Source organism: Apaloderma vittatum, unplaced genomic scaffold, assembly GCF_000703405.1.
Source record: "Apaloderma vittatum isolate BGI_N311 unplaced genomic scaffold, ASM70340v1 scaffold4667, whole genome shotgun sequence".
Taxonomy (NCBI): Eukaryota; Metazoa; Chordata; class Aves; order Trogoniformes; family Trogonidae; genus Apaloderma; species Apaloderma vittatum.
In genome coordinates, this window is record NW_009725564.1 from 77707 (window position 1) to 89779 (window position 12073).

Consider the following 12073-nt stretch of genomic DNA (forward strand, 5'->3'; position numbering starts at 1 on the left):
AGGAGAAAGCAGTATATAAAAGGTGTATCTATTAACTTGGCAGGTACAATAGAGGGCAAAGCTGTGTAAATATTGGATGACTTGTTGCTTCAAATGAATAGGTTCTCATGCAGCTGCACAGTTCTCATGCCAGGATCTGGAAGCCGAGGGATCGTGCAATGAAATGCAGATGTGTTCAAACAACACTCATCTGATTTGAACCAAAGCCTAAAGCCTAGAGCTTCCTAAACAGAGACAGGAGTGACCATCTGGGGAAAGCATCTCTGACCATACTGATCAGTGATTCTTAAGAATGCACATGTTCAGCTTTTGGTTGTTTTCCCTTTTTAACGTACTTTACAAGTAGAAAAACTATTTTAACAATCTAGATTTTGTATCTGCATTTCATACTCCTCTAGAGAAATATATGTTCTGGTACATATCTATCAACTAATTACAACAACTAACAGAAAGCTTTTTAACAGCACAGACGAAGTTACAAAAAAGCAATGACAAAAAAAGCTCAAACAAAAGCACCTTGGCTATTTGCAATTAAATAAATAAATAAATAAATAAAATTAAGATGCTGCCTCCTCATCAGCCAATGTTTATTTGATTTATACAGTTTGTCATTAACAGCTTTCTAGAATAGTTATAAGATGCATGTTAGCTCACATACCATTAATCCACTGTCTGTGTATGGGGAAATTGCTATTCTAAGTACATTCTTGTATGAAATAAAATTTTAATAAATAAATAGGCAAGCAAATAAATAAAATCTGCAGCCCTAATCCCAAAAAGGAGATTGTTTTCCTTTTCAAGACAAATACTCTAGTCTATATACTAAGTAAATAGCTCCCTATAAATGTGTAATTCAAGTTTTCTTGAGATCCACAACAAATTAAATGAAATAAACACAGGGAGTCACAGAATCAAATAAAGGCACCAAGAGCTCTTTTAATACTTATTAGTCGACTATTCCTATGAGGACTAAGCTACCTGTTGGGCTCACCTTGGTCTTAATCTCTCACAAAGCAAACTTTGCAAGGCATCCTCCCCACTGTAATCTACACATGGCTTGAGGAAAATATCCAGTTGTTCACAGCATCGCTCGATCACCAATATCGAGGTAACTTACCACCCCCAATGGTTATCTTTATAGCACTGTCAGCTCCTACCTGTCTGAGTGAACCCTGATTTGTATCCATTAGCTGATCCACCCTCTGGGGTCGTGGACGGTGACACCGAAGAATTTGGTTTAGCAGAGAGGCTAGCAGCAGATGATTGCCTGCTTCTACATTCTGCAAACGAAGCAGCTACAGTACATATTAACAAGGCCTGCCTTCCAGTAGGACAGTTCAGCAATACGGCAGCGAAAGGTGACAAAATGTTAAAAGCATACATACAGCACGTACAACAAACAGCGGCAAATGGCAGCATTCAAAGAAAATACAGCTCTTGCAGTCTAGTCAACTTTGTCTTCTAATTAAGAAAACCTCCCTGAGGGCCACTCAGAGGGCCAGGCAAATACAGACCAGATGCTGCAAAAGGGCAAGAGCCCTCAGTCTACAGCCTTCAAGAGATTTGAAGGTATTGGACATATCCCAGGAAACACTGAGAGACTTCTGCAGCACAACCTTTATACAAACCATCATATGTTGCCCTTTAAAAGTAGAAATTGCGCTGAAACCCAGATTCTTAGCATGCCTCCACAAAACCAGCGTTGTGTCTGATGAAAACTGAGTTGAGGGAAGAGAAAGTCACCTTAAAAATCACATATTAAACCATTTTTAAAACTGAGATCTGATCAGGTTTTCTTTGAAGAGAAGGGGTGTCTAAAAGCGTTTCTCTTCTAATTAGACCTTCAATGTAAGTAAAAGGTGAAGGGTTACCAGATGGATGGCAGCAATATGGGGATAGAGCCTACCAAAATAAAGCCCTTGAGACTGATTCTTGGTAGACTTTCTAAGCTTTCATGGGTGCTCAAAACCACTTGCAACTGGCATACAACCAAAAGCAAGCCCAGCATCTGCCTTTTCTACACGTGCGTTACTCCTGACCACGTTCACCAGGACACACACCAGTCCTAACTGCATGAGCATCAGGGAGCGGTTTCAGAAAAAGGATTCCAAAAGTAAAATAAGATTTCACTTTTGTGCCTTTGGAACTTTGCTACCAAACCAAATCCTTCTGTAGTTTTGCAAAAAATGCTGCTGAAAAACACATCCACTCAACAGCAGTAGTTAATTATGCTCGTAACTGAGAAAAGCAGCTGAAGCCAGGATCCCTTTGAACCACTAACCGATACAATACTCTAATCACTCATACAGCTTGGTGATAACCATCTCCTTCTGGTGTCACGCTGCTATTCACATGAGGATGTGACTCCTCAGATGTGTGTCAGTCCTCCTGCAGAGTTTCTCCTCTCCTCACATCATCCTCTTCGGAACAACTGGCATCAGATCGAACTCAGTCTTCACGGAGCGAGAGCCCAGCTCAGGAAGACAGGCAGTCTGCATACACGCCAGCTTAGTAGACAGCGAGTAGGTAAATCATTCTCTCTTTGAGTCTGTGCACGGCTCTAGCACCAAAAATCCTGCATCCCTCAATAACAGACGCCATGGCTACCTTGCCTTGGGGTCACAAAAGTAATCTCTTAGCATGTAACAATATTGCACAGGCTGCTCCAGGTAGAGGGTAAGCCCAAGTGTAAAATATACCCAGAAAAGGCAAGAGTATGCAAGATTTCTCCTTTCCCTGAGATGAGCAACTAGAGCTTTCTTAATCTTATGCCTAGGTATCCCCAGGCATTACAGAGACTGAATTACACCTGCTGAGTATCAGTGGAAAGTCAGTGTCAGAGCCCTGGCTGTGAGTCATCTTGCTTCAGGCACAGAAAAGAATCAGCAACCTTATTTCTTCCACCAAGACAGCTGCATGTCCTAAGAAGGGCAGATTTAGGGCTCCCACTGAAAGTATGGAAGATGGAGGAAGACCATTTATAACTGCATGGTTACTATTCAGACTTAAACCTCTTTGGAAAAATCTAGACTTCAGTGATATCAGTGGGAATTCTCCCTTCAAGCAGTAAAGAAACTAAGTTCCTTTTGAATGCATACATTTTCAACGACAACTTTCCACTTCTCATTCAACATCCCACTAATACAATGAAAAAGCACCCCAAACAACAAACACCTAAGTGAATGTGCACCTTTATATTACCTTTCCAGCAAATAAGGGGCCCCTTTGACAGTACACCTTGGGAGCTTCTTACTAGGTAGTACTTTAAGTGCTTCTGCTTCTTTGGCTGAGTGGTTAATTTCAGGTTGATATGATTGGAAAACTCTGTGAAGTACCGAAATCCTCTTTCTCCACAGCCTATACAATTCCCAGAAAATCCTGAAAGAATGAAGCAGAAGATACACATACAGATTAAATGACTTGTACTACCTGCTAGGAATAGGGCTCTGCACATCCAGTTCAGCGTGACTGGAGGCCTCCAGCCAGACAACTTCTGCAGATGCCCTGCACAGCACAGGTATGTCAGGAAGCAGCCAAACGCGGCTTTTCTGAAACACTTCCATCTTTCTAGGTCACACTAACTTATGCCAAAATCCTAGCACCAATTTTCTACTCTACACAGTACTGAGAGGAATAACCACTTGGCAGTGGGAGAGCTATGATGCCGGGCTAGGAAATTTCCACGAGGGGTGGGGAAATCAATTTTTTCTACATTAAAAACCTGTGGGTTCCAAGCTGTACACATCTCTTTCTCAAAACAATGGCTAACCCATAGTAGCCACTGCAGTTTCATGTGGCTAAAATTATCCTTTAATAGCTAATAATTTTTCTGTGAGACTTCTTATGCAAATCATTGCCAAGCAAGCCGGATCTTACAGCTTACTCAAGCCTTAAAAGCAATCATTTGACGTCAAGATTTTCATGGCAGAAGTTAGGAGTGCTTCAGAATGTTTTTAAAAATTTACAACCTCTCATGAAAGTAATAATTTAGGAACAAAGGCAGAAGACTGCTTTTCTGTGATGTCTCCAACAGGGTTTCACAGAAGGAGGTGAAATTTTGAGTTGAGGTCTGGAGGACGGGGTCCAGACTGAGGATTATAGGCATCCTTGATTTACAGTGCCATTCATAACTGTGTTAACGGGAATGTTTTATATAGATGGCACCAGCCTAACATCTCCTAGAACTAAGTGCAGGGCATGCTCTGAAATGGGTCTGCCTTAAAACCGTTGTTGTTTGAATAACCCCTCTGTGACCTAATGCTGAACAATTAAACTCCTCTGGCTTACTTGCCACTCCACCCATCTCCGAATCATTTTCAACCCTTAATGAAGAAATATTTTATATTCTTTCTGGGACATCAACAATAATTTATAATAGTGCTGGGCAGATTAATATCCAGCAGAAATGCTTTGGGTTTGGTTTTTTTTCCATTTACTAATCAGTTCAAGATCTGTAACAGAACTGATTTTTCATCCTCGCTACTAAGTACCTTGGACAATACTGTTTCCTACACTCATCTGTTAGCCAAATTCATAGTTTTATGAAAAAGTTATTGTCTTTCTTACAAAACGCATTTTCCAAAATAGCCTTACTAATCAGGCCACTGCCTTTAGCCTTATTGTCCCTCATGATCATCTTTTACCATCATGTTGCTGAGGATGCCAAGAAGTAGATTTCTTCAAGCTGTTTCTCTTGGGACTGAATCAGTCCTTCCCTTCTCCCTTGCAACCCACAGGAACTATTGGTGCATCTCCACAGTTGTCAGAAACAAGTCATCAGAGTTGCACAGAGCTACCAAGTCAATCCTTTGCTCGCAGGTCCCAGTTACACATTTCGATACGTAACATCAGCAACGCCGGAGCAGAGATGCGAGTGGCTACGCTCACTATCAAATGGTATCAGAGATGACTGATGGATGCAAAGCTGGGAGGAGGGCGGGCAGGGAGGAAGGCTTACCAACGAAGAAAAGTAGCACTATATTTAATCAGACCCAACACCATCTGTCTGTCAGATAGTTCTGATTGATCAACGCTTGACACTTCCGCTGCTCAGCAGGGAAGAAGCTCCTCTGAGGATGGCCGTGTACAGCAGAGAACCCTGCATCCCCAGCCACAGCCAGCAAAGGCACACCACACCTCAGCTCCTGTCTAACTCCAGCCAGTAGGATTTCTCTGCCAAAGGTTTACAGAGTGCAGCAGCATATTAAAAGGGTTTAAGGGAGAAATAACATTTAAACACCTAAGTACAAAAGTGAGGTGTTTTCAATAGTTATGCAAGATATTGCTGGTCCAGACCAGAATTTGAGCAGTGTGGTTAAATCAGGGTATTTAAGCTTTATTGTAATTTCTTCCCTGTTGAAAGGTCTTTCTGAATATATTGTAGGCGGTACAATGACTGGAGGGAGAAATGAGAGAGTAAATTCAAAACAAGCTAAAGGAGCCAAAATACATTAAATCACTTTTACTAGCCTGTTAAGACATGTACCGGTTGTGAGCCAGGCAGGAAGCCCTAGGTGCACATACATCTGCCTTCAATCACCATGAAGCACTCTTGTATTAACATTTTAAGGCTCATAAATGCAATCATTTATGACGTAAATTGTTGAGCTGGATTTTTTTTCCCCTGTATACTAGATTTTGAGAAGGAAACTGCCCTCAGAGCTCTTAGTGAGAACAATGTTCCTGGTCCCTTAACTCACAGAAAAATAAATAGCTCATCTTCAACTGTTACATGATCATATTTCTCCTTAAATTAAAAAGCTGTGGGCATCAGTAGAGATAAAGAGCACATGGATGGTTCACATTTAGAATGCCAGGTCTGCAACTGACTTCTGTCCACACAGAAATCACTGGGTTTCGATTGTGGCTAATTGTAGAATCAGAGACTTGTTTTAAAATGGGCTTTTCAGGCAGATTGAGATACAGATTTAATTTAATTAAAAACAAGCCTCCCCTCAAGATACTTCTAATAAAAAGTCATTAGCTGAGGTGACTTTAGATAATTTTTAACTGACCTTTTTCTATGAATTATCATGGCAAGATAAAAAAAAAAATCTCTTACCTAAAAGTGCATTTTTTCCATGATCATCTGGCAAAAACCGCTTGTCAACAGCACAGACTAGAATATGCTCAGGAAGGTTGGGAGATTTGGCTCCTACTAACAGGAAGCCTGCTGGAATATCAATTTGCTCCATGCACAGAGATACTAATCGTAAATCCTTGCCTGCTTGACAAAAACCTAAAAAACAAACCAAAACAAACGATAAATCTTCAAAAGTTTTTCTTTCATTTTCTTCTTTTTATCAGTTATAAAAGCAAATGGGGCTTCACAACTTGATGCTGTAACTGGAGGTTTTAATATATCCTTTCCAAGGGAAACAGAGGAAATGAAGATAGCATCTCATCAGATCCACTAGCTCACGGTTTCAGAGACAATAAATAAACATTAAAGAGATCCCAAACATATTCAGGAAGAGAAGAGATATAAGTCTCTACACACTAGCCATCAAATGACTCTGAAACTTAATTCTTGAACAACATTCAAATTAACAAGTTTGTGATTTTATCAGAGAAAATATATCTTAAAACATGTCAAAGAATATCTTTTTCTTTGCCAAATTTGAGCTTAGTCTTTTCAAGATTGTAAATTTTGTCTTTGTTGCTTGCAACAGCCTGGCATTGGTGCATAGGCATCAATAATAATAGAAAGGAATGATAAAAACTGACAACTGAAGTTTAGCACTGACTACTAAAGAAAAAATATTTAAAAATCTGATTTTTAACTTGCATACACATTCTAGGAACTGCAGCAAGTAACAGATTAATTCATCGGTTTTAGAGATGTACACCATGTTTTCTGTAAGTCTCCAGTTGAGTCTCTTGAAGTCTCAATGGACTGCACAACTTCAAGACTTGAAACAGTTTCTTTTCCACCCAAAACTACATATACATACAACATAGGACTAAAGCCAGAGGCAGAAGTGGCCAAACGGGGACTGGAGCAAGCTTCTGCTGTTCCACATCCTGCAGTAAGGAGGTGACAGGCTGGGACACACAAAAAGTCACGACAGGACAGCCCAGTGCCACGACCGGGCATCAAAGCAGAGACCTTGGGGGCTCAGGACTCGGCAGCTGTGGAACAAGCAGCCACAGTGGGAGGTTTCAAAAGGCTGGGTGGGACAGCTTAGAGAGCAATCACGAGACCTCTGAAGGTCTAGCTGGTCCAATCCTTTGTTCAAACCAAAGCCAACTTCAAAATTAGATTCTTTCACAGAATCATAGAACAGTTTTGGTTGGAAGAGACTTTTAAGATGATGAGTCCAACCTTTGTCCTAACCCTATCAACACCACTAACCTATGTACCTCAGCCCAACATCCACCCGTCTCTGAAACACCTCCAGGGATGGCGACTCAACCACCTCCCTGGGCAGCCTCTTCCAATGCCTGACAACCCTCGCAGAAAAGAAATTCTTCCTACTATCCAATCTGAACCTCCCCTGGTGCAACTTAAGGCCATTTCCCCTTGTCCTATCACTCACCACTAAGGAAATTAACAACAGTGTTCAAAGACTCTTCATTAACTTCAACATTGGACTCACAGGGATCAAAATCACCCACTGCTTTTTTGTACAGATCCACTGTATTTTTATTGGGTAATTTCTACTTTCAAGCAAGGAAATAACAGGTGTGAGAGAACGCAACAGTAATGTGGCTTCCTCCATGGGAAAGGATACAATCACACTAGACTTTCTGATTTTCCTTAGGCAGAAGTCAATGAAAGCACTAACCAAGTTTTATGACCCTTGTGTTCCCCTCCAGTTCTTCTCCAGCTGCACAACTAGTAAGGTCTGGCCTCACACATCTCCCAGCAACAGCTGGCAGAACCTCCCCAGCCCTATTTCAGGATATCCACAGACATCACACATTTATCTGTTGACCATCTCTCTCTTGCTACAACCATAGAAATATCGTAACAGACAAAACAGATGTGCATCTACATGAATTAATATTCTCCAATAAAGAAAATCATAATCACAATAATTAACATTATTTTTAAAACCAAAATATTAAACTAAACTCGAAGTTATTGTAGTATCTATTTAAACTTCCATTATTAATGTATCTTACTTACACTTAATTTACAGTATTACTCAAGTAGTCCACAGTTGTTACAGAAATTGTAAGGAAAAAAATCAAATCACTGGAAAAAGACACTGAGTAAGCATCTAGAAACACATTGTGATCACAGCTTAACCAAGAACCACTTCCACCATTGCTAATATGTGTGTCTGCACTTCATACCTACTGTGCCAAAGCCCATAGTTCAAAACTTCAGTAAAAATGGTGAAAGTCAATGCTTTTTTGGTTTTATTTCATAACTGTACCAGGCAAAGAGCATGCGCAAAATGGAGTGCACGGAATCAGCCAGCATGGATTTCCTGGCAAGCAACAGCTTGCTGAAATCAGGGTGCGATACAGGTTCAGTCTTGCGCCTACACCCACAATCTGCCAAACTAGTTCTTGGCTGAGCAGTTTCTTCAGTTACTCAGTCAGCTCAGATCCAGCAGCAGCTCATCTGAGCTGAAAGCTACCTTGGATTCGCCCCTCTCAGCCAATGGATTAAAATGAAGTGCCTGAAGCTTTTATTTATAAATAAATGGTTGATAACAATAAATTACCAGTAAGAAGTTAGGTATGTTTGGGGAGAAAAAACCATGAAACCCACATACTTAAAGCGAAATTTATTCTTCTGTGATTAGGTACAATTCGATTTCAGTATGTTAAACTCCCTTTAAGGTGTACTCCTTAGAAACACACTGATCCTAATCAAATAGAACATTAGGTACTAGCCTAAGTATTACCTAGAATTTTTGACGTAATTTAGAAAGAAACAGTTGCAGATAAATCTAGGAAAAAAATCCCCTTACATTAAAAAAAAAAATGCTGCTAATTCAAATGTTTATGTCATTTGGATATAATGTCCAGAATTTTCAAAACTGGCCTTAAATATTTAGGCATTTGGTGAAATCTGAGTAGCTTATAATGCTTAGAAAATACCACTGTACATCTAGATTTAAAATAGAAAAATTACCCACTGCTTGCAATGTGGGCAAACATGAAAGCTGTAGATAAGGATCATGCAACAGCAAGTGCAGTAAGATTTAAAGACAGAGTTGAACCTGTGCTTTTACACAATTACTCTTTAGCCTTGTTTCTACCCAAAAAAAATTCATGAAATGCCCTGAAGCACAAACAGTGACCAATAAGAGAGTTCCAAACGAATTGTAAGACACCAGAGAAAGCAGGATTTCGGTTGTCAGGGTTGTAGGTAGTTATGTTTCAATACAGACACACAACACTGAGAGGGCTGAGTATCCTACGAGAAGGTTAGAGCCTCTTTGGATGCTTGAGGCTTTTGATGTCCCAGCGAGGTGACGCAATGCTCCAGCAACATCCAAGACGAAAGCAAAGACTCTGCTCATACTCAGGCTGAGAGCAAAACAACTTCAGCCACACTTTGAGCAGCTGCACATCATCATTTTGTTTGAGTCCATAGCAAAGAAGGTGCAAAAAGAACCTAAGAAACCCACCAGAACATCACAACATCCTAACAAGTTGATAAGCATTATTGGGTAGCACCTTAGTCGTACTCATTGAAACTAACTGATGTGTCTCGCTGGCCTGAATATATTTAATATTTCCCACCACTGAGAATATGTAGAACTATAGAAATGCTGCATCCTGCCTGATCTCCAAACAGTACCTAAGATTTTTTCCCTGTATCACCACTTACTCCACCCAAAGTGTTCTCAGATCCCTTCCACATTCCCTTTCTTCCTCCTTGCACAATCTCCTCTGGCATCCTCCTCTGCTTTGGTTGGCGACATCTCTGGATCAGAGGTACGGCTGTGTGGGCTGGCTGGCCAGCACATGCCTCTCTAATATTCAGGCTGTGTAAGGGGAGAACTATAATTACTTTCCTGCCACAGGGGACATTAGTTTGGGGACACCGATGTCATCCAGCCAGCTCCTGAACTTCACTAATCTTGCTGAAATTCAGTACATTTAAGTACCTGAGGGACAGAATGCAGCAACGAGCTTCCCAACAGACAAGCGGCAGAGATCACAGGCAACTGCCAAACCCTCAATTTCTGAGCGAGCGAGACAAATAACAGGGCTGATATCAAAAGGTTTCCTCTGGCTCCCCTTCTGTACAGGCGAAGGGGATCCAGATGGGTGAGCAGCAAGAGGGGGCAGCACAGACAGACCCTCAGAGCCTGCGGGGGCTCCTCTCTGGTTTATTCAACAGCTGCAACAAGAGAGCCAGGGAGGCTGCAGAGCCAGGCCAGGTACAGCTGAGGCTCGCTTCCACTGGAAGATACGGAAAGAATGCAAATCTGCTTCCATGCAGCACAAGTCTTGAACCTTCCTTCAAAGACATGCAGATGGCATATCCGGGAGCCCTACATCATCCTTCTTTCCCTTGGCTTTTGGGGCTGCGAATCACTCTTGTGGTTTTAACTTCCTGCTGCTTTTTTAACCTGAAGGAGAAAAATCCACCCAAGAATCACTGATTTCAAAGCAAGTAACTGTCTGTGGGGAGAGGAAGGAGAGATTAACCCCTTTTTCTGCTACACTGTCTTCTTCTAGCTAGCAAGCAACAGAGACCTGAACTTCATTTCCTTTCCTGTTTTGCATGGTTTTGCATTGATATTTATCTGTTAAGAAATAACCATTTCCACATAAGGAAAGACAAGATATGGTGTCTCTGTACAAAGCAGAACTTGTGCTGCCTGCATTTAAGATTTAGAACATGCAAAACCCATTTACATTTCACAGCTATTCGTTTATAAACGAGCTTGCACCTAAATTTCTGTGTCAAGAAGCACTAACACATACGACTCTTAAGAATGGCACTTCAGTGTCACATGGACCTGTGTACCATTTATGAACATCTAAGTATGAAGAGGAGAAAATCCACTAAACCAAACCAGCTTCTATTTATGACATTGCTTATCAACATGTAATTACAAAGAGTAGAGGCACACAGTTGAGCTGTTCCATTAAAAGAAAAAATCATCTTCCCAGAGGACCTCAGCTTTGTTTTAAATAAAGAACAGACATTTATATTCTTACTAGAGATTTGCAAATACCAAGAGCACTCACAAAGAAGAATAATGAATAGCTTTTACAGACACTATCTGCATTTCTTTGAAAGAAAAATCTTTGGTTTTTGCTTCAGAAAAGCACATTTGCATTCTTCAACATCACTTCATTTAAATTAATCCAGTCCCATCTTCCTGAAAGTGAAAATGTATCCCCACAACTATCAACACCTACAAGTGCTGGAAACTTCTTTAAAATGAAATTTCCTATGTATGTTTTCCTTCCCCATCAGTAAAAAGAAGTAGTTTCAATGTGAGGTAACAGCCCCTTGATGCACTGCAATAAATGGGGTATCTCCACAAGGATTTAGCTTCCAAGAATTACATATGAATTACCAGTCACTGTCACTTGCTATTGTAACTTCACAGTAACTGATCAGGTGTTAAGTACCTCCTTACCTAATTGCTTCTGAAATTACCTTGGCCCTTCTTTAAACATAAGGTAAATTGAGGATTTACTAACAAAAGAAAGGTGCTACTATTGTGTTTCCCACAGCTTGCATAAAATGCTATTCCACAAATTAGAAACGGCCTCTTTTAATGCTACCGCAAACAAGTGGTTCAGACCAGCTTCTTGTATTATTTTGTTGCATATTTGAGGGACTTGTATGAAAACGAAGCAGTATTTCTCTTGAAACCTTATTTTCATGGAAGGTGGAAGGTAGTAAAAAAAGTTTGTGTGAGCACAAAAAAACAAAACTGAAAATAAGTTAATCCCTTTTATGACTAATAGTGAGGACCAATGGCAAATGCAGTAGGCTAACAGGAGAATTAAGGGATCCAATATTACAGTCAGCTGAGAAGGAACCTCCAAACAAACTCTCACTTATTTTTTTAACCGATGAATAAAGGCATTAAGATCTATTTTCTGCACCCATGTGTTGGCTCAGCCGGATTTTGGTGGCGGC

The 12073-nt window shown here is 40.6% G+C and overlaps 1 protein-coding gene across 1 annotated transcript in view; it reads right to left on the reverse strand.

The window, feature by feature from the left end:
- GREB1L (growth regulation by estrogen in breast cancer-like) overlaps window positions 1-6238 on the reverse strand; it is a gene marked incomplete at its 5' end in the record, with an annotated part of 48576 nt that extends 42338 nt beyond the window's left edge. The window contains 3 exon segments of the mRNA XM_009872937.1: window positions 1158-1280; window positions 3202-3378; window positions 6062-6238. Of these exon segments, the coding sequence (XP_009871239.1) occupies window positions 1158-1280; window positions 3202-3378; window positions 6062-6238 (477 nt within the window).
- Between the last annotated feature and the right edge of the window lie 5835 nt (window positions 6239-12073).